This window comes from Patagioenas fasciata, chromosome 9 (assembly GCF_037038585.1).
Source record: "Patagioenas fasciata isolate bPatFas1 chromosome 9, bPatFas1.hap1, whole genome shotgun sequence".
Taxonomy (NCBI): Eukaryota; Metazoa; Chordata; class Aves; order Columbiformes; family Columbidae; genus Patagioenas; species Patagioenas fasciata.
Genome location: NC_092528.1, coordinates 18,890,307 through 18,911,223, shown reverse-complemented (window position 1 = coordinate 18,911,223; position 20,917 = coordinate 18,890,307). Strand labels below are relative to the sequence as shown.

Here is a 20,917-nt window from a genome sequence, read left to right as displayed (position 1 = left end):
GCACAAAAGGAAATACATTTAAAAGCGAAAGGCCATGGCATTTACAAATATGCTCTGAAAATAAATTGCTAGTGTTGTATTGAAAAGTGGGATAATCACATTAGTACTATCAAGAAACACACTTGCTCCAGACAAAAGAACAATGCCCGCAAGCAATGACTGATGGAGCTGATCTTCAGTTTTTCAAATGAATCTCTAATAAAGGCTGCCTTGGAATATTTGTTTTGTGTCTCAAAAATAAGCACCATTTACATCTGCACTTCAGCAAAAAGATGTGGTTCAGTACAGAAGATATAATGAGTCATCCAAATTGAATCTGATAATTGTGGAAAATCAGCCAAATTCATAACCTGATACCTGAGAGAAGGAATTATCATCAGTGCTTAGCTCCAGGCCACCCCAGTTTGGGCTCAGAGCAGCTGGTAGTTCTCTGCCAAAGTATTTTATTAGTAGACAAAAAGCCCTAGAGCAAGTGCAACTGGTCACACACTTGCAGGTAAACAAACACACTGCACATGTAAAAACACTTAACAGAATGCCCCAGCCTCTGCTTATCAGCTGACACAGAAGAAAAATGGGCAGTTGCAGAGAGTAATGCGTATCTCTAGAGCAGGCTGGGTGAGACAGCATCCACCGAAAACACTGGTGACACAGATGAGCCCCTGTCCTGATGGGCTGGACCGTTACAAAGGGGCCCTGTGTAAATGAAAGCTGCATGGATCTCCTTGGGTACACGCTGTACAATTTGCAGTGGGATCTATGTAACCAAGGGTGGGACCACGGGCAAACAGATCACGCTGATTAACATGAATTAAATAAAAGATCTCTCTGAAAGCATGAAATTAAAACAGACAAACTCGGGACGTTGAGGCAGAGAACACAGGACGGCACACAGCGGTGAGGGCAGAGGCCAGCTCTGACAACGCTGCCACACACACCACCGAATTTCTGCATTTTGCTGTTTATCTGGTGTTTAAAGCAGGTGATCTGCACAGCTCTGTGCAGGGCTGGGCCCCATCTACCTGCAGCTCCTCAGAACTGTCTGCAGGTGAATGCAGTCCAACAGCTGAAGGTGTTACAGCATCTGGCATGGCGCTTTTAACAAAAATAACCCTGTGGCCTTGTTTTGTTGGGGATCTACCAGGCCTGGTGGCTGCTGTCCATCACCTCACAGCACAGCGGCTGCCTGAGGCTCCGGGGGCACGGTGCCACCTCAGCCTCGCGCCCATTAATGAAAAGCAGCTTTCACCATGGCTTCCCGGCAGCTTCAGCCCATTTTGATCTACTACTGTGCACCTGCAAAACACTCTCATTTCTGACTATACTGAAGGGCAAAACATTAGGCGGACAAATGAGCTTTGTGTTGACAGTTTAACACCTCTCAAGCCAACCGCTTATCCCGCTGGGCTCTGGAAACACCCGTTCCTTTTCCAACTGATTTAAAAGCACTGGAACAGGCTGCCCAAGGGGGTTGTGGAGTCTCCTTCTCTGAAGACATTCAAACCCGCCTGGACACATTCCTGTGTACGCTCATCTAGGTGTTCCTGCTCTAGCAGGGGGCTTGGACTGGATCATCTTTCGAGGTCCCTTCCCATCCCTGATATTCTGTGATCCTGTGCAGACCCCGTTTTGCAGCCAGAAAAGACCCCGCGTGACCGCCCCTCCAGGCAGCGCACGCCCGGCTCCAAGATGGCGGCGGGAAGGACGGTAGGGGGCGCACAGCGCCGCCTGGCGGGGAGAAGCGGCTCCGCGCCCTCGTGGGGCGGCGGTCCAGGGTTGCCTCGGTAGCGATGGCGCCGGGCCAGGTGCCAGGGTTGCCTCGGTAGCGATGGCGCCGGGCGCGAGGGCGCGCTGAGCCCAGCCGCCCTCCGTAGGCGCCGGGAGAGGCGGGCCGAGCACGCGCAGTGGGCGAACGCGGGAAGCACGTGGTCAGGCGGAGGGGGAGGGAGCGAGAAGGCTGGCCCCGCCCCCTCTCGGGGGGAGCGGCGGGGGGGAGCGCGGGCCAATGAGCGCGGCGACAGGCGGAAGCGGGAGGGCGGGGCTGGGCGGGGCGCGGTTCGCGCGCTCCCTGCCGCCCGCCGCCCCTTCCCGCCGGCCGCCGCAGTGGTCGGGCGCGTGTGCGCGGCGCCGTGTCCCGCCGTGCCCCCGCCCCGCCCCGCCCCACCCGGCCTTTCCGCCCGGCCTGGCCTTTCCGCCCGGCCTTTCCGCCCGGCCTCGCAAGGTAAGAGGGGCCGCGGCGCCGCTCGGGGCTGCGCGCGGGTGGCGGTTGGGCCGCGGCGCTGAGAAGACGTGAGGGTGAGGCCGTGGCGGGCGCCGCCGCTGGGGGCGGGGGGGCTGGGGGCCGCGGCACGTGGCGGCTCTCCGCCCGCCGGGCACGTGTGGCGGAGTGAGGCGGGCCGGGCCTGGGCCTCTCCGCCCCGGGGCGCCGCCATCGCGCTGCTCTCGCCGCGGGGAGGTGGTTGGGTCCCCCTCGTCCCCCTCCGCGGCCCTTCCCGCCACCGGGGCTCCGGGCCGACGCTCTCGTTTGCGTGCAGCACCCGCCGCTAGTTCCCCCCCACACCCGACCCCACCATGGCTGACGAACTCGACTTCACCACGGGCGATGCCGGCGCCTCCTCCACCTACCCCATGCAGTGCTCGGCGCTGCGGAAGAACGGCTTCGTGGTGCTCAAGGGCCGCCCCTGCAAGATCGTGGAGATGTCCACCTCCAAGACGGGCAAGCATGGCCACGCCAAGGTGAGCGGCCCCGGGCGGGATCCGCAGGGCCCGGTGTGTCGCAGCTCCGGGCCCGGCGCTGTCTCTGCAGGGCCGCTGGCCGGGGGGAAGGGTGCAGCGTTTCGTTTGGCACAGCGTTCTGGATCCTGCCCGTGCTCTTCTCGCGGCAGCGTCTCGGGTGTCTCTCCAGCCCAGAGTTAGCTCCAGGGCTGCCAGTCACGGAAAGGAGGAAGGATTGAGGACATGTTTTGGTTTTTTTTTTAATTTTTTTTTTCTTCCTCATTTGTTTAAAAGCTTTAACGCTGATAGTGATAAAAGCTGTTTTTGTAGTGGGGGTAGAGTAAGTTCTGGAAGCGGGGGGCTGATGAAATCACCAGGGCGTGGTTGGATTGTGCTGTCGCTACCCACCGCAGCAATTTTGTGTCTGCCCGGGCTAAACAGACTTTTGCTATTGCAGCACTTGAATTCAGCGCTTACTAGAAGTACCCATGTTCTGCTGCATGATCCAGAAGAGCTTAGGGGACTATGGTTACCTCTGTGAGCCTGCGCTGACCCAGTTTGGCTGGCTTGGCCTTGCTGGTTCTTTCCTTTTTTCAGCATTGAGCAAGGAGTACCTTCCCCCTCCTGCGTCCCAGCAGGGACATTCTTAGCTGCTGTCTGGGGCTGCAGTCCTGTTGCCTAAGCAGTTGGTTTGTGCAGCTGTCCAGAGCTTGGACCAAGGCTAGACTCCCCTTTATTCATTCAGCAATGCTTTTTGGTGGGTATAATTGAGTTTAGCAACAGATTTGTTACAACCATGGACTAATTACAGTTGTAAGTTTTCACAGCCTTGTATGATAATTTATCAACCCTAGAGTATACCAAGCCCTAGCTGATTTTTTTCCTTGCTCCTTCCACTTGTGTGTTTTGTTTCCTTGTTTTTGGTGGGTTATTTGTGTGTGTTTGTGTATGGTTTTTGGTTGGGGGAGGGGGGGTGTTGTGTTTGTTTTTTATCTTTTGTGTTATTAGACTGATTCAGTGTTCTTAAGTACTGAAACAGTTGTGGAAGGACCCAAGAACTGGTAATACAAGTGCTGGCTGCAGTGGGCAGCTGCTGCTAACATGAAGGGAGGTGAGAGTTGCTTTAATCTCTGTGCACGACCACCTCTTATTTTCTCTTAACCTTCACATCGTCACTGATACTGCTCCATTTCTCAGAAAAGCTAGAACTTTAAGTATTCTCTTAACAGCCACATTCTCTGAGTTTTAGTTTGTTGTTGTAAAACTATAGGCAGCTACAGAAGATAACAGTGACTGAGCTTTCTTCTGGTGTCATGTTTCTGTAGTGTCCTGTAAAAGGGTGTGAGAGGCCTTCTCTCAGTGCTTGGGATGCTTTTGTACCACAAGCAAAGTGTCTAGGCAGAATCTGGAATTACATGTGATCTCTTAGAAAACTGGATGGAACCTTCAGCACAGATGGCAATGGCACCTTGCTTCTCTAGGACCAACAGTAACCATTGTTATTTTTACTTTCCTGTAGGTCCACTTGGTTGGTATTGATATCTTCACTGGCAAAAAATATGAAGATATTTGCCCATCAACTCATAACATGGATGTTCCAAATATCAAGAGGAATGATTACCAGGTGAGTTAACAGTCACTGTGTCCTCCCACACATTGAGAGGCTTTCTACTCCTAATACCACATGTAAACTCCTCTTCATCCCAAAACTTGCCTCTTCATTAATTCTGACAACCGTACTTTATTAATTGAACTTGCCTGTCTGGACATGACATTGCTGAACTTGTAGCATTGACTGAGTTGTTAAAACTGTCAGAACTCACTGATGGAGAGCTCCTTACTGTACTAATGGTCTCGTGTTATAGTAGCAATCTTTAGAAATGACAGGTAATAGACATAATTCAGAACAGCATTTTTTCTGGATCGTATTGTAAGGTCACTTCTTTATTCTTTGTGGTATTGGCATATTTTAGAATCTGGAGAGAGGTTATCCCTGCTGCAAGTTATTATTAGTTAAAGGACAATCAAGATTTCACTTCAAGTAAATTTGAATCTAAGGGTATATCATAATTTAAAATTTCACCCTTACATAGTGTAGACAAATCAACAACACAGCTTTAAGCTGCACCTGATGCCAATTCTGACTTGCTACAGCACTTTCTGCTCCTTGTCTGGAAGCTGGCTTTAGTTGATCTCAAATAATTTTGATGCTCTGGTGCTCTGCTCTGACATATAGGTATGAAGGGAACTTGGCAAACTTCTGTAATGCCTTCTGTGACATGGATAGTGAGTTGGCTATCTTCCCATTGTTGTGGGAGTCGTTCTGATCAGGAGCTGATACATCCACATCAGTCAGAAAGCTGCATTTGCTTGAGAAAGCCAAAGTTCAGAGTATTAGCAACTCTTCGGGACTGCTGGTGCTGTTTAAATAAAGTGTGACTAGCGTGTCTTAGGACTCAGACCTTTCAAGAGACTCTTAATGTTATCTTGGTGATCCTCCTCTCATGTCCTTGGGTCCTTGTTGCTACTGAAATACTTGCTGTTTATCAGAGTTTTTAGGACTGCCTTTTGGGTTCACTGTTACATGTTCCAGGTTGTCTAAACTACTCTGTCGAAAGAGCTGTTCCCCTTACCTCAGGCTTTCAGTTAGGCTGAAAACAGTGCTACAAAAGTGGTCCAGGACTTGGTGGATGTTCCCTAATTCGTTCATTAGCCTACAATAAAAATGATGGTTTCTCGTTGTACAAATGAAGATACAGAAGGGTACGGTTCACCGTTATGTACTTCGTATGCTTCACAAAAGCCATGCTGTTCAGTGACTGCTGTTCTAGCTACTGTTCCGAATTCACAGATGTAAAAAGCTGAACAGTGACCTGGAAGGAGCACATCTGACACACAAGGATGGGTTTTGCAGTGCCCCACATAGTAAGAAGTAACCAGTAGGGTTCTGGTGATTCAGATAGCAGACTGGCTTTTGCTACAGTTGCCTCTAACTGTGTCCTCTCAACTGTTGTTAAAAATTAGGTTCTTAACTGTTACAGTACTAAAGAATTAATGTAACAGGTAGAGTTCACTGTACCTCTTGCTTATCTGCCTATTAGTGACTGACCACTGATGTTAAAACTTCTCTTCACAGCTGATAGGGATTCAGGATGGGTATCTCTCCCTGCTGACAGAAAGCGGTGAAGTTCGTGAGGATCTAAAGTTACCAGAAGGGGATCTTGGCAAAGAAATAGAAGGGAAATTCAATGCCAATGAAGATGTGCAGGTAAGTGTAAAGGGCTAATGAAAAGAGTTATGCTTAATTCTATTTGATTATACAATGAAGAAGTCATCGGATATTGATCATTTGTATCTCTCTATGAAGAGTGGGTTAGAAATATGGGAATTGGTCCTTTGAGATGCAGGACGTTTGGCTTGGAGCACTCAATAGGGCACTGAAGCCCAGCTCAGTTGACAGTGAGGTGATATAGGTGTCCCTCAAATGTCTAGATAAATTCTGTCAGTGCCATCCGCAGAGTCCTCCGGGCTTTGTTAAACAGGACCAAATGCAGAGCTTTGGGACAAAGCTCGAGTAATTGCTGTGTTAGCAAACCTGTCTGCAAGGAGCTCTGCAGACTGTAGACTACACCGGCCACACCATTTGGTACTTTGACTCTATTGCAGGAGCTTGTTCGTCTTCCTCTGAACCTCAAGCTGCCAGCAGAAGAGCAAATTGGTGGGAAAGTCTTATAATGTCTGGATTTTGCCAGCTTTGGCTTCCCCTTTTTCTTCTAGAGACAGATGGGATAGTTATTAAAATGTGGATGTCTGTAACTTCTCAGAGCGCTTCCTCTGGCACAGGTTGGAGCTTACCTACCTGTCTTTTTTCTTCCAGATATCCGTCATAAGTGCAATGAATGAAGAATGTGCTGTAGCCATAAAGCCTTGCAAATAAAGAGGATCGCCAGGCTCGGGCAAGTGCTCAGGTCTGGACAAACCACAGATCTATAAATTTGGTTCTTATTGTCACCAAAGCTCTGGCCTTCACAAGCAACCTCATTTCTTTTTTGAATTGTTAAAAAGCAGTGCTGGATTCTGGATTAGTGTTGCAGGCTAACTGGCAGTTTTCAAAATCACTGAGATTTTAATTCCTTAATCGTAACTATTTTAACATTCCTGTGGGTTTCAGCTATGGATCTAAGAAACCAATCAGGTGTTACTAGTGGATATATTTTTATTTGCTTGAGCAAAACAGTGTTTGTCTGTATGAACAGACAAAATACAGTATTCAGGGGCTTTTAGATAAGCTGGTAGGTATCTAGGATTATAAAGTGACCTGGAGCACAAATAGTATTTTTCTTGACATGTTTAGGTAGAACTGACAATAAAAGTAGCTTTTTTTTTTTTTTTAAGCTTAAGTATTTTGTGGATTGGGACTCTTGCAGAACTGTAGGTGCCAATCGCAACTTTTAGACCAAGAAACTCAAGTGATCAAAAATGCCAGCTGGCTTGACCAAGCCCCAGTGGCCATGTGCAACTTAACTGTATTACCTCTGTATTCTTCTTTGCCAACTCGTTGGCTTATTGTAATTATAAAATGGTGTCAAAGCCTATCTGTGGTTTAGGCAGGCAGTTGGAATTTTGGGTAGATATAGTGAGGCCAAGGGGACGCAAAGGTGAGAATGGATGTTAAAGCTATAGACTTTCACTCGAGGCCTTTGTCAGACTTGAAAAATAAAATAGAAAAATGCAGTTCAATTGCTTTCCTTTATTATCTTTAACTTAAACTATAAAAGGGTGACAAACTCCATGGGAATCTGTTGCAGTGCTTCCAGCTTTAGGTTTTAGTCTTCAGGTTCAGACCATATTTTTGTAGCACAGGGACCACATGTTTTTCAGAAAGTGGGACAAACTGTAGCATTGAGCCTAAACTAAATGCATGTGATTCTTTTTTAAAAAAATAAAACTATTGTATTTTCAAAATATAGACTTGACAGACAATACTGAACAACCATAGCTTAACTATAAAAGTTAATAAATTGCTAGGTAGATATGAAAGCTAGCTCCTATCCAAGGGAGTTCCGAGTCATTGAAACACGCATGCATGCCTCTAACTAGTTAGTAGCTTAACAGGCAAACACAAGGCTTCACAGAACTAGTCATGGAAGGATAACTAGCTTACTCCTGTTAAAGGTGTTCAACTTGAATTCTAAGACTTGGTGACTCTTCATGAGTGGGAAACTTCCCTAGCCTATGGCTCAAACATCTTTTCACAGTCAATAAATTGTTTCATGAACTTTCCTTAAGCTTCATTGGCTGTTGGCTAACAGAGGACAACTAGTAAACACATGGCATGCTGCCCTGGACAGCATACACAGTTCACATGCTATTGGCAGCAAGATTCAGGCTTCATGCTGCTGTTAACTGCTTAAAATGTTTTCATCTTAATAGTATGTACTCTCTAATCCCCAAAGGGCTAATGGCAACTGTCCTCATACATACTGTGGCAGGGCTTAGCAAATCTTGGAGGTCTAACATAGATGGCAAAAACATGCATTTTCCATAGGCTTCTCATGATGGGGAGAGCAGTACAGTGAGAATAAAGACAGCAATAAACATACTCTGGTAATAAAGCACAGTTACCTGGGACACCTGGCAGAAGGAGGATACTGCCACATGCTCTAGTTGAGCACAGTACATGTTGCAGGTGAACTCTATAAAGAGCACCTTGACTGAAATGGTAAAATACCTTTTAAAAAAAAGCTGTAGATGCAAGAGGTTGAAATGTGTTGAGAATACTTTTGAAGTGCATGCTGAGTAGCTCAGGCTAGTCTGCACTATGCTCCTTTCTGCCTCTCCATCAAACTGGTACCTAACAGACAGGCTTTGTTGGCTTTGGAGGTGTCTGTGAAACCACTGGTGATGGTCTTGGCAGCAAGCTGAGCTGTGTGACATCAGCTGGGAAGTCATAGGTTGCTATGTCAAACTAATGCAAGTTCTAATGCTTTCACCACATTAAAATACTTATAATATGCTTGAAAACTACAAGACTTGGATTTGTCCTTGTTCTGGTAGTGCTTTAGTCTACTTTCAGGTGCCTGTCTGTCCTCTAAAACCTTGTTGGAAGACAAGTATTTGATGCTACTGGCCCACAGTCTAAGCATCTTTTTAGACTGGAAGCTCTCTGGAACAAGGGCTGTTTTTTGCCCTGTTCCTACAAGTGGGGTCCTGGTCTGACTGGAGTTTTCAGGTACTACAGTAATCTAAAGAGAGAGGCTTTATGATCTCCAGCTTGTTGGAAAAGCCCTCCTTGGGATGTAGGGATGTCCTTCTATTGCAACCTTCAGTTCTGCAAGATTTAAATTAAGTACTTCATTATTAGGTTTGTTCTCATATACTTAGTTGTCTTTTGTGAAGCACTTCGAACACTATGGAAGTGCAAAGCATTGGCTCATCATGCATGAAATTTCCCATAGTAGGTAAATACATAAGCATGAGTCTTAAGCATAATCTCCAAGTTTCAGTAAGGCTAAAAGTTGCTTCTAAATTAGAACATGAATATTTGAAGCGTTTTTTTCCAAAGTAAGATGTTTCATTTTACTGTCAGAATTGTTTGCAACAAACTGTTTGTGATCAGTAGTCCATATAGATGCGTATCTTTAAGATCCCTAACTAAATGCTTAGCAAAATCCTCCTTTCATAGCTTTACTTTAAAACAAATCTTACCAGTGTACTTGTTCCGTAGTACTCACTCTCTCAACACCTAAACTGTGTCAAAACAGAAAACTATAACCTTCTAATAACTGATGCAGTTGCTTAGAGGCCGTGAAAACTAGGAGGTGAAGAAAAGTATTTCCACTCAAAATAATGCATTTTTTTTATGGCTCTAATTCATTGAGTTTCTCTTCTTACTTTACAGAATTGGAAAGACTGCAGAGTTTCCTGCCTCAAATGTTGGCAAATAATACTTTAAGATTTCAATAGATCCTTCCAATTTTTGCTTATAATGGTGGTTTTTCAACTAGGCTCTTGCTAAGTTGAGCCATGTTCTCAGGGCTGTTTTTTTTAAGAAGTTAGCTGAGTTTCATTGTTTTAATGTAACTGCTTTGAAGCCTCTTGCAGGTTTTTCTAATCCACAGTGTACCCAGAAACGGTGCACAATCTGTAATTTCACAATACAGGTAATTTTACATAATCTGTAAAGAAGTCAAATTTGTTGACAGCTCAAACTCATGTGGTTACTGCAGGTCAGTTTTACAGAATTCAAAATTCAATCAATCCCACTGTTTTGGTTTTTTTTTTTTTTTTGTTTTGGTTTTTTTTTTTTTTGGCTGAGTAATTTAGAATGTAGTTTGTTACAGTAGAACTAAACTTCAGGAAAAAAAATGACCTTGTTAAGGATATTTTGAGTATGTCATTAATGAAGGCATAGACCCTGGAGGTATGGTGGGAGGGTGGTGGAGCATTCAGCAGGTCAGCACAGAGCACTGAGGGTGTTTGAAATCTCTACAGCATCTGCAATCTGGTCCTATGGTATTTGGCATCTGAGAGTAACTTGGTTTGTGAGCTTAAAAAGAAATATTTGCTATGTAGCACTGTGTCGCAGAAAACCCATTTTCTCGGTTCTCCTGTGCTGTATGTTGTAAGCGTAGCTTATTTGGTGCGTTTTCAAAAGGCAGGGGAAAGAGGAAGGATGGCAACGAGTCGTTTTACTGATCATGGCGAAAACTGACTCCTGTAAATTGCATGCACGGGGAAAATGCTGGTTCTCATGGTTCAAAACTGCGTGTTTCGGGAGCTGTATTTCCAACGCCATGCAAACGATAGGGGGAAAGATGTGAATGTGTGTTTTGCTCCAGAAATAATCAAGTGTGGGTGCTGGGGGAGCTGGTTTTGCTCATGGGCTGTGGGATGATCCACCAGCTCCAGCCCAGCCCGGGCTGTTCACGGGCCCCTCCTGTCAGCCAGAAGCTTCACCGCCGGCGCGGCCTGCCACTTGTACGAGAGCGAGAGAAACGCTTGCGTTCCTGTCCGACAGAAATAAAAACCGGGAAATAAAGTTAAATAAAAACGGTGACTCATTCATGCTACAGACGCGTCTGGTGCCTGTTTGTGCGGCGGAGAGCGCGCGGGGCCTCCCAGCGTGCCTTGCGCTGCCACACCCCGCGCGCTTGCGTCGTGACGTCACGGCAGGCTATAAAAGCGCGGCGTGTCCACTGCGACTTCCTTTCAGCGAGCGCGGTGGTGGGGGCATGGCGCCGGTGAGTGCTGTGGGGCGGCGGGCTGCGGGGCGGCTGGCGGCCCTCCCACCTCCCATGACCAGAGGATCTCTCCCCGAGAGGGCATGGCCAGGCTGGCGGCCGGCCGGACCCGGGCTGACTGCAGCGGGCCCCGCTCTCCAGGCGGTGTCGGCCCGGGCCGGCGCTTGTCAGAGGGGACAGCCTCTGTAATACGAGCTTTTCGGGTGTGGGTTGTTAACGTTGGGGTTTTTTTCGGTGTTTTAGCAAAAGGACAGGAAATCTAAGAAGTCAACCTGGAAGTTTTGCCTTGACTTGACCCATCCCGTGGAAGATGGAATTTTTGATTCTGGGAATTTTGTAAGTCGTGGTTTTGCTCATACTTACAGTGCATAATATAATAACAGCCTTAGTGCAGTACAATAACTGAAGCTGAAGTGTTACATTTTGAACTAGTAGAATCAACAGTTGTACTTCAAATTACCAGCACTTCTTGAAAGTTTCTTGAGTTTAGATGTCTTTTACAGACAGGATGGTTCATACCTGTCCATTAACAAACTGGTTTATATTTAATCTATTTAATCCTGTTTTAGAACGGGGGTTATTTTATTCAATTGCACACTGTAAAATCTTACTGCATTGTAAATATTTGCTATGAGGACATAAGTGAATGGTGATTTTTAATGTTGCTCTGTGGCTAGGGTCCCTTCCCTAGTTCATACCTAGGGTGCCCTTCCCTAGTGTTCTATTTCTTTAATGTTGAAACAGGAACAGTTTCTAAAGGAGAAGGTTAAGGTCAATGGAAAAACTGGGAATTTAGGCAACACCGTTCACATTGAACGTCTGAAAAACAAGATCACAGTGACATCGGAGAAGCAATTTTCTAAAAGGTTGGCACAAGTTTCCTTTTGTTGTATTTGTGATAGTGGATTTTGAACAGTCGTGTTGAACATGATGCAGTTACAGTATGCACAAAGGTGTTAGTGCTAACCCTCATACCTTTAATAAAATGTAATTAATTCAAGCAAATCTCTAGTATTAGATTTTTTTAAAAAACTGCTTCTTAAAACAGAAGACTTGATTACGAATTAGTGCTCCCTCTAGTGTAAGCATAGTAATACAGAGCTGCTTTATGTAGGTTGTTGGAAATATATTATTGAGGAAAGAGGTGCTTTTAAAAGTCATGCTGAATTTGTGACATGGGTGACTGTTTTATTACTTAATAGGTTGTATTAAAATGCATGCATACGCAGTACACATTGTGGAAGAACCCGTTAGGTTAAGTGAAGCCTTAAACTGCCTCATATGTTGGTTGGGTCATGCAGCAGACGTGTGCACGGGTTAGAGGAGTGGTTCCTTCCCTGCATCCCCACCTTCATTTCAGAGATCCAGATGCACCGATATCTGTTGTGTTAGGCCAAGGTTTACAACCACTTCTCAATGTTTTTGAGTTACTGGTATTGTGCTATGTTGTCAGAAAGCATCAAATAATACATTCTTAAGTATCTGGAACAAAAATATACTTTTATTATCTGTTATATATGATTTTTTTTATTTCTGGATATACTTAGTGTACAGTGTTGCCCTGCTAGACCTGTCTTGGGCGGAGTGCAGACAGCAGTCTGAGTTGTTAAATGAGACGGTTCTAATGTATAATTACTGCTTTTAAGGTACCTAAAATACCTCACAAAGAAGTACCTCAAGAAGAACAATCTGCGTGACTGGCTTCGCGTTGTCGCGTCTGACAAGGAGACGTACGAGCTGCGCTACTTCCAGATTAGTCAAGATGAAGAAGGATCAGAGTCAGAGGAGTAACTGAAGCTTCACTTCAAACTCAATACAGCGTACAAAAGACTAGAACATCTATTTATAAGAACACTTAACTTATTGGTGAATAAAGATTTTGTACCCTGTTTGACAGAGCGTGGTTAGTTGTCCATCCTTTTTCTTAAATTCTAATTAAAGGCCAGCACAAGGAATCATTTGATTTGCAGTTTTCCTTCCATTGCTAGAAATCTGGGTGGTTCCACATGGCATCAGTGAAAGTCCAAGTAGTAAAGAGCTGAGCCCTTCGCCCAGGACGTATGTAAGACAGTTACATCAGTATTTAATTTTTTAAACAAATAATTTATTTTCACAAATAATTTATGAGGAGCTAATTCTATAATATTTAATACAAATTATTTTAAAACATCTTTACAAATTTTAATAAATATTTTATTTTTGTGTGATGTATCTAAATCATTAACTGGTTGTAGTATTCCTGTGTGTAACCAAAAGTCAAACTGGAGTATAGTGAGCAGAGATTCGTTAGCCAGGTTTGTATTAGATGGACAAGTAAGGAAGTAGAGATGAATTTCACTGACGGAAACAAAGGGGGTAGCGAAATGTGCTTTAATGGTGACAGTGACTGAACCGCATTAAATCTATACAGATGGTTCTACTTTTATGATTGTGTATTTTATGCTTCTTGAATTTGATTTCTAGGATTATTTCTTTAGTACAAGAAGCAGGTTCTTCATTGAAACACAAACACTCCAGATCCTATAAACTAGTTATATTGTTCATGTACTAGCAGGATAAATTAGATCAACTTTCACTAAGAAAAAGTGACATTTGTGAGGCTGCATTTGAAGTAACTGTTGCATTTCAGTACCATGTTCTGTCAAGCCTGTAGTGGACCCTGTACGGGATTAATTACAATACTTACTCCCAGGTTCCTGTGCAGTGATGAACTCTGGGGTTAGTAATGCCGTATTTGTTTAATATCGTAGAATGGGTCTGCGTGTAGGCTCTGATATTGAACTTTGTGCTTGAACAAATTAGCTCTGGCTGAAGTGTGCCTACTGAATTTAATTACATGAGGATTTTTTTAAATTATTATTTCAGCATTGGTTTTGCTGGCAAGCCTTTGAGACACATTGTTTAGAGAGTTGCCGAAGCACAAAGCAATGTATTCACAGTCATGTGACAAGCACTTGTGCTACCTAAATTTAGATGAAAAGTAGAGAAGAGGAGATGAATTGTCAGCAGCCCTGGGGTCTCATTTGTCATTTTTCAATTTGCTTCGGCAGCTGTTCCTGAAGTTGTGGCCAAGGGAGATGGGAGGAAGCAGCAGTGGAACAGGAGCTACTTGTGTCATCTCTGCCGTGTTGGTTTGTTTAATTTTGCTGTTTCTGAGCTTGCGAAAGGGAGGGAGCAGGGTCTGCAACTGGCTGCAAGGCCAAGGATTATTTCCTAGCTCGTTTAGGTTGTGCTTCATGCGCCTCTGTGGAAAGAACTTAAAATACCTGAAGTCCTGCCACTGGATAACACCAGAGTGCTGCCTCGGAACTTCTGTTCAAGAAAAAACAGGCAGTTTTTAAGCAACAGTTAAAGGTGGCAATGATGTCCTTCCTGTTCTGGAAATCCAAAAGATTGTTAATGCTTTTAAAAAGTAGCTACAGTGCTGGTAGTTAGTACTGTGATGAACAAACAAATTGTTTCTCACAGTAAAGCTGCAAATATTTGAAAACCTCTGCTCTCTTTTCTTTGCTAGAGTAAGTTAAACAAGCAGGGTATGACTAACACTTGTATTTCAAAAATCCATTCCCACCTGTTGTTTCAGAGTTGCTTTTTTTTTGTCTTTTTAATGTTACAACACATCCATTACACTGGACTGACACAACAAGACTGCTCTGATTAAATGGAACAAGCACAAACACAACCGGAGCAAATGGGATCGCGCTGCCTGGTTATCGTTCCTGTTACAGTGTGTGGTTGTAGAGCCTGGCAGATAAAAACTGTCGTTAGTCAAAAGAGTGGAAAACAAAGCCTGGCATTTCAAGGAAAGCAAGTTATTACACAGCTGTATTTGGGGGGAAAACTGCCAAAGTGATCCTATGAGCTGTGTTACTGAGCTTCACTGCACTGAGGATGGAGCCTAAGAATTCCTTTAACTGATGCTCGAAAACATTTGGAAAAATAAAATTCCACATTTCTGGTAACAATAATAAGTGCAGCTCTAGAGTGCTTAATAAATTGAGGAAAATTTTTCTTCCTCTTTAGCTAGCAGCCAGACATTTTTTGCTTTATCCCTGCGTTGCTGCCCAAGCTCTGCCACAGGTCACCATTTCTCTGTTAGTTGGCAGGGTCTCACTCACTGCGATGGCAGCTCTGCTGCACCAGGAGCTGCCAGGTACCTCCATCACGGACCTGGCATGACGATTGTTCTTTCCCAGCTAGAATCTGCTGTAAAATAACCAGTTTAATTCATCTTTGTCTTGAAAGTTAAAACATCCCAAACAGCTTGAAAATGGCCAGGATTGACTGTCAGAATTTTCCATATTTAATGCTGGAGAATAGCCCAGAAAAGCTCCGCTCAAGGGCGCGATGGGCTCTCCTCCTGTATCAAACAGATTATGAAGTTGCTGGAAAAATAATGCACCCACCATATGAAAACTTAAAGGGTGACAGGGGCTGCTGCCGAGTTCAAATCCCTGTCACTCCTCAGTACCGTGCTCCGGTCTCAGATGATGCTCAGGGCACTTTTGCAGTTCCAGAAGAGATGAGCAGCAGGAGTGAGTGCTGTGGGAGCATCGCTGCGGCCAGGCCAGCACCTGTGAGCTCGGGACTCAGGAAAGTAATGGCATCATGATTCTTAAAAGGCTTTAATATAGCCAAAATTATATATTTATATGTATATATAAATAACCCCTTTTTAATTTTACAGTAATCATTTCTCCCCTTCATTTCTCCAAAAGTGATTTTGCTGCACTCTTCCAAATAACATCAGTTTATGAGAGACCTCCCACACATGCAAAATTTCAATGCCTAGCAAATAAAAAAAAGTAACAGAGATTTATAAGCACAAGAGCTACATGGCTGTTGCCAGAGCAGCACCACTTCAGGTATTTGTGTATAAGCATACAAAGATATTTTATTTGTGCATCATCAGTTTCTGTCACCTCTACTGCAGCAAAATTTTCACTGACTTCCATTAAAGAAAGAAAACAAAAGAAACCACAAGCAACAACAACAACAACAAAAGAAAGAAGAACCCAACCCAAACAAAAAAAAAACACCACCAAAAAAACCAACCAACCAACCAACCACCACCAAAATACCACAAAAACAAAACAGGATTTCACCTACCCTAACCACCACTAGTAAAAGTCACTTCCAAATGTCCTCGTGTATCTTGCCAGCTTTCTGTCCACTTGCCCTTCTGGCCTATATCCACATCAGAAAATGGCTTTATCATCCACTCAAATGTAGTAAGATCAGAAATAAAGAGGTAAATAATAGCAGGAAATATCTGAAAAACGTGTTAGGGTACTAATGTACAAATAGACCCAGCATGTGGTGCATATTAAGGGAGGCACAAACTCAAAATATTCACATAACATCAGCACAAAGTAATTAGAAACAGAGAGGCCCATGGAAAAATAAATACTCAATAATAGCTTCAATGTACCCAACAGCAGGAAATATGCTTCAGTGGTGAGAGTGATCTGATTACACCAAATACAGATAAAAATAAGGAAAAATTGTTTCTCTTCAAAGACAAAAACGAAACGGAGAATTCTTATCAGGCAGCAAGTTGGGTATCCATTGCCTTGAGAGACATCTTCTGCCTCCCCATTATAATTATTAGTAGTCATAGCCCATCCTTCCCAACTAGGGCAATAAAATATGTTTTATTTTATATGGATATGTTTGATATTGAAAGTAGAGCCTTCGTCCCATGAACTTTAATAGCTGTGTCAGGTGATGTGTCCTGGCACGATCCCATCCCATGAGCAAGCAGCTGCGATTCCCATTAGCAGGGTGAGAGTTTATTCCTGGCAGGGTAATTGGGGGGCACAGATCACTGCCCAGCTGTCCTGTGGACACAGGGGTACCTAAATTCCCATGGAATGTACGTTTTTTGGCAGGATGCTGGCAGAAAGCCACTTTGAGGTTTGGCTTGGTGCAGCAGCTGTGATTTGAGCCCTAATTCTTACTGAGGCTGCTGCTGGAGCGCAGTGCTGTTGCAGAGTTCAAACCGTAGGTGGGAGGAGCAGCTCAGGAATAACTGGGCCAAGCAGCTCAAACATACCCTAAACTCTCTTCAAACAGCATCCTATAAAGCCCTCACAGAGAGCAAAGGGATTCAGGTGCAAAAAGCTGCCACCAGCTCCTCTGAGCCTGGAAACTGCCTTTAGCAGCTTTTTCCACCTGAATCGCTTTGCTCTGGGGACTAATAAACTCATGAAGTACCCGAGAGCCACCAGCTGGGAAGGATTCTGCATTGTTGTCCATCCAAGCTGGATTTAAATGAGCACTTAAGAGAAAAATGCTTTAATATTCTAATTAACAATTAATTCATTTTTGCACAGGATCAATCCAAGCCCAAGTGCATGCGTAGAGCCCAGGGTTGTGCACAGGGCATGAACATGACCATGTCACAGCAATATCAAACCCATTTTAAATATAATTATTACGTGTAATAGTGATTATAATAATAACATATATAATAAATAAAATATATAGCTAATTTACAAATTGTGTATGTATAAGAATATTATATGTAATATAATATATACATATACGATAATATAATTATACATATAATCCCTTTCAGACACAACTGCAGCAGGTGCTGACAGCACTGCTCTGAATCTGAGCTTGCAACGAGCGCTGAGCCACCACACAGCTCCAAACATCATCAACATATCTCTGTAATTACACGCTGCAGCCACAGAGGTATAACTGCATATTTGGTGGCAGCCCTGAGCATCGCACCTTGGGTCTGGGACACGCTTTATGGCACTTACAGGTTAGTGGGGAAAGGAAATCTGCTTTTTCTCACTGACTTCTGACCTTCAAACTCACCCTGGAAAGCTCAGGAGGGCTGTTTTCCTCTCCCCCAAACACAATAAAGAGGCACAAAGCAACCAATGTTTTTACAGGTGCAGAATTATCTGCTGGGAGAGCAAACTGCAGAGTTTGTGATATAAAGCTGCAACTTTTCTGCTCAGGAAAAAGCAGGAGCCTGTTTCTAACATCAGTGATCAAAACAACAACAACAAAAAAATCAATAAAGCCCACAAAATCATAAACTAGGAAAAAATAACGTATCTGGTTCCAGTATATTTTGGGGGGCTTCTCTGCAGCCCCTTACAAAGCAATACCATTAGTGGGGTTGCCCTGGCAAGGGGGCGCAGGGCAGGATTGCTGGGACCTGGTGCAGAAACAGCATTTTGCTGCTGTGCACAAAACCCTCCAGGCTGGGCTCTGGGGAGAGCTCTGCTGGATAGCGGGGAGGTTGCTGCTGTCATTGCCTTAATTCCTTTGGGTGTCTCATGTTGCACACAGTAAAGTAAAAAGGATCATGATTATAATATTTATGGTTATATGTGCTATCCTGCACTTTCCTGAGCCCCAGAAGCAGCTGGGATGCCTAATTCCCTTTAAAACAAATGACATTCCTGTACCAACACACACACCCACAGGTAGTTTTGCAAATGGACCTCACAGATACCAGCTCAAAAAAATGAGTCCTCCAGGGCAGCTGCAGCAACACTGTTACTGTGCCCCTGGGGGAAGAGATAAGAGCAGTGTTTCCAACATAAATGCTGACCATAAGCTAGGATCAGTGCCCAAAGGATGGATGAACTTGGATGGATGAAAACAGGGGTGCAGTTAAAATCCCTACAAGTTTGCCCATCTCTCTTCTCCTTACCAGACAGCTCCCAGAGCCACCAACGTTTGAGATGTGATGCTTGAAGACGTGCTGGTGTGGAGGAAGATGACTGACTGCAAGCCGGGGACAGTAGGGCTGGTTGCCTGTGCTGGGCAGCGTGACTCTGGCCCGGACCACAAACCAAGGAATCTGATGGTGAAATGGTCACGACCAACCTGTGGAGCAAGAGATAGTTGCTGAAATGCATGAGAGAATAATATCAAAGCAATGCACTTGGAGAGTTATGGTGGACAATCCATATGAGGCAGCACGGACTGTTAGTTCATTATTTGCCCTGATATTTGGGACAGCTCTGTGGTTCTTCTTTTAACTTGAAATTCACTGCACGAGTGTTTATCTGGGTTTGGAGGTAAAGGTTAGGCAACGCTCTGCTCATTTTTCATAAAACGTCCCCAGGGTGTGACAATTTATCTGATCCATTGCTCGTGTCAGGGTGCCATAACAGGAGAGCTCGCTTCCAAAATGTAAAATGCAGCAGCAAACTCCACCTCTGCTGCACAGGGGGAAGATCAAGGGGAAAGATCACATTTTGTCCCAAATAGCTGCAGCCGTATCCTGCCCAGGACCCCCCACTGCAGGCAGGAGATGACCCAAATCGCTGGGCTCCAGCATGGACGGGCAGCAGCAGCCAGAGGCTGAAGGTCCAGGCTTGGCCCTGCCAGCGGCTGAGATCCAGGACACCTTGTTCTCATTCAAATTGCCACTCAGCTGCACCAAAATATCATCTTGGGTCATGCTGGGACACTGTTGGAGAGGAAATACTGGTCCAGCCAAGCACAGTTGCTCTCATGTTTTGCCATCAGCTCTACCAAAAGCACAGGGTGGGATTAAAATGTGCAGGAATGGTACAAAATCAGCCCAGCAAAATGAAACCACAGAGAACAGAGGTTTGGCCAGAAATGAAATATCACTTGTAATAACAGCACATGTGCCAGAAAACTCCCTGCAGTGGTCAAGAGCAATTACAATTAAACTGGTAATTCTCAGGTAACTGGTGGGTGGAGCAGATCAGTACTGAAAAAACAGGACTCAATCGACCTAAATGAAAAGTTCTCTACTTTTCAGATCCTAAGTGTCAGCTGCAAAGCACACGCGAGTGACAATATCGCACCAATGAGGACAGAAAGATGCCTGGGTTTCCTGCAGGCTGTTGACCTGGAGTTGCAACTCAAACAATGGATAATACATTCAAAAACAGATCAATCAATGCAGATATTTGGAATTTGATGACAATTTTGAAATATTTTTTAATTTAAATTAAAACTGACCTAAAAATAAACTATAATAATAGGGCTCATCTCTTATTGGAGGGTCTCTATGTAAAGCACCATGGCGACATGAACTTCTGTGCTCAGATCTACCTGACCTGACCTGACCACATATCAGAGAGTCAGAGCAGAGGGACAAGGTCCTCGACTGGGACACCAGTGCAGCACCACCGTGCCAGCTGCCTGGCCGGGTTTTAAGCACCACTCATGACTGATCACTCTAGATTTTTAAGAACAAGTTAAAATCCAGGTCATGCAGTGAGGAGCGGTGTGATGTACACCATGCAAACGTCCATGTGCAGTGCCTGGGGAAAACTCTGAACCGATGCTTGCAGCGAGTGCTTGCATTAAAACTGAGGCACTCGGGCATGCAAGGAAAAAAGCTTGCGAGGCTGTGCTGACCTGCCCTGACCTAAGTAACCACTGAGTACTCATAAAGACACTGGAGACAGGGGTGCGTGCAGCTCACAAGGCAGATGTCCCACTGGGTTGCACACAACAGGATTACCTCAGGTTCTGTAACATTACCTTGCAAATAATTTGAAATTTGAGTTTAATAATTCAGCATTCTAAGGTGAATACAGAATTATGGAAAAGAGCTACTTTCCCAGATGGTGCACGATATTCCAGACATGCACAATATACTTTTTCAACTGTGTGCATTATTCATAACCAATTTTACATTTCCCTGGGTATTTTTCTCAAGAAACTTCAAGAATTAACATGTTGGCATGCACGTGCACATCCACTTGAATTTTCAGATTCGTCCTTTGCTCCTGTTTCTAAGGAAGTGCATTGACTTGACTGTATAGGTATTATTTACAATATTCTGAAGCCCAAATATTGAAACTAAAGTGCTTCAAGACCCTCCTATTAATGAGACCACATTTGGATACACTGCAGAAGCAAAAATAAAAACTGAATGAAAACAACAGGCAAGTGAGAAGCAGAGCAAGGATGCAAGTTAGCATTCATATCACAGGATGTTG

At 44.4% G+C, this 20,917-nt stretch overlaps 2 protein-coding genes and 1 long non-coding RNA gene across 5 annotated transcripts; 2 read left to right on the top strand and 1 right to left on the bottom strand.

Moving 5' to 3' along the window:
- The first annotated feature begins 2,058 nt into the window (after positions 1 to 2,058).
- EIF5A2 (eukaryotic translation initiation factor 5A2) lies at positions 2,059 to 6,709 on the top strand. Its single transcript, XM_065844258.2, has 5 exons — positions 2,059 to 2,221; positions 2,535 to 2,736; positions 4,235 to 4,339; positions 5,852 to 5,983; positions 6,593 to 6,709. The coding sequence occupies exons 2-5, from the start codon at positions 2,572 to 2,574 to the stop codon at positions 6,650 to 6,652; spliced, it is 462 nt and encodes a 153-aa protein (XP_065700330.1). The 5' UTR covers positions 2,059 to 2,221; positions 2,535 to 2,571; the 3' UTR covers positions 6,653 to 6,709.
- Positions 6,710 to 10,082: 3,373 nt separating this feature from the next.
- RPL22L1 (ribosomal protein L22 like 1) lies at positions 10,083 to 15,648 on the top strand. 3 transcript variants are annotated; one of them, XR_011740527.1, is made up of 6 exons: positions 10,083 to 10,958; positions 11,202 to 11,294; positions 11,703 to 11,824; positions 12,605 to 12,824; positions 14,009 to 14,089; positions 14,606 to 15,648. XR_011740527.1 is itself a non-coding variant. In XM_065844257.2 (4 exons), the coding sequence occupies exons 1-4, from the start codon at positions 10,782 to 10,784 to the stop codon at positions 12,747 to 12,749; spliced, it is 537 nt and encodes a 178-aa protein (XP_065700329.1). In that variant the 5' UTR covers positions 10,083 to 10,781; the 3' UTR covers positions 12,750 to 12,854. The 3 variants fall into 3 exon arrangements, 1 of the variants encoding a protein (XP_065700329.1); XR_010651819.2 differs by lacking the exon at positions 14,606 to 15,648 and having other exon boundaries at positions 14,009 to 14,574; XM_065844257.2 differs by lacking the exons at positions 14,009 to 14,089; positions 14,606 to 15,648 and having other exon boundaries at positions 12,605 to 12,854.
- Positions 15,469 to 20,232, bottom strand: LOC139828642 (uncharacterized). The gene is made up of 3 exons (XR_011740528.1): positions 18,640 to 20,232; positions 16,068 to 16,145; positions 15,469 to 15,546 (listed from the first exon to the last, which is right to left on the bottom strand). It is a non-coding gene; the product is annotated as an uncharacterized lncRNA (long non-coding RNA).
- Between the last annotated feature and the right edge of the window lie 685 nt (positions 20,233 to 20,917).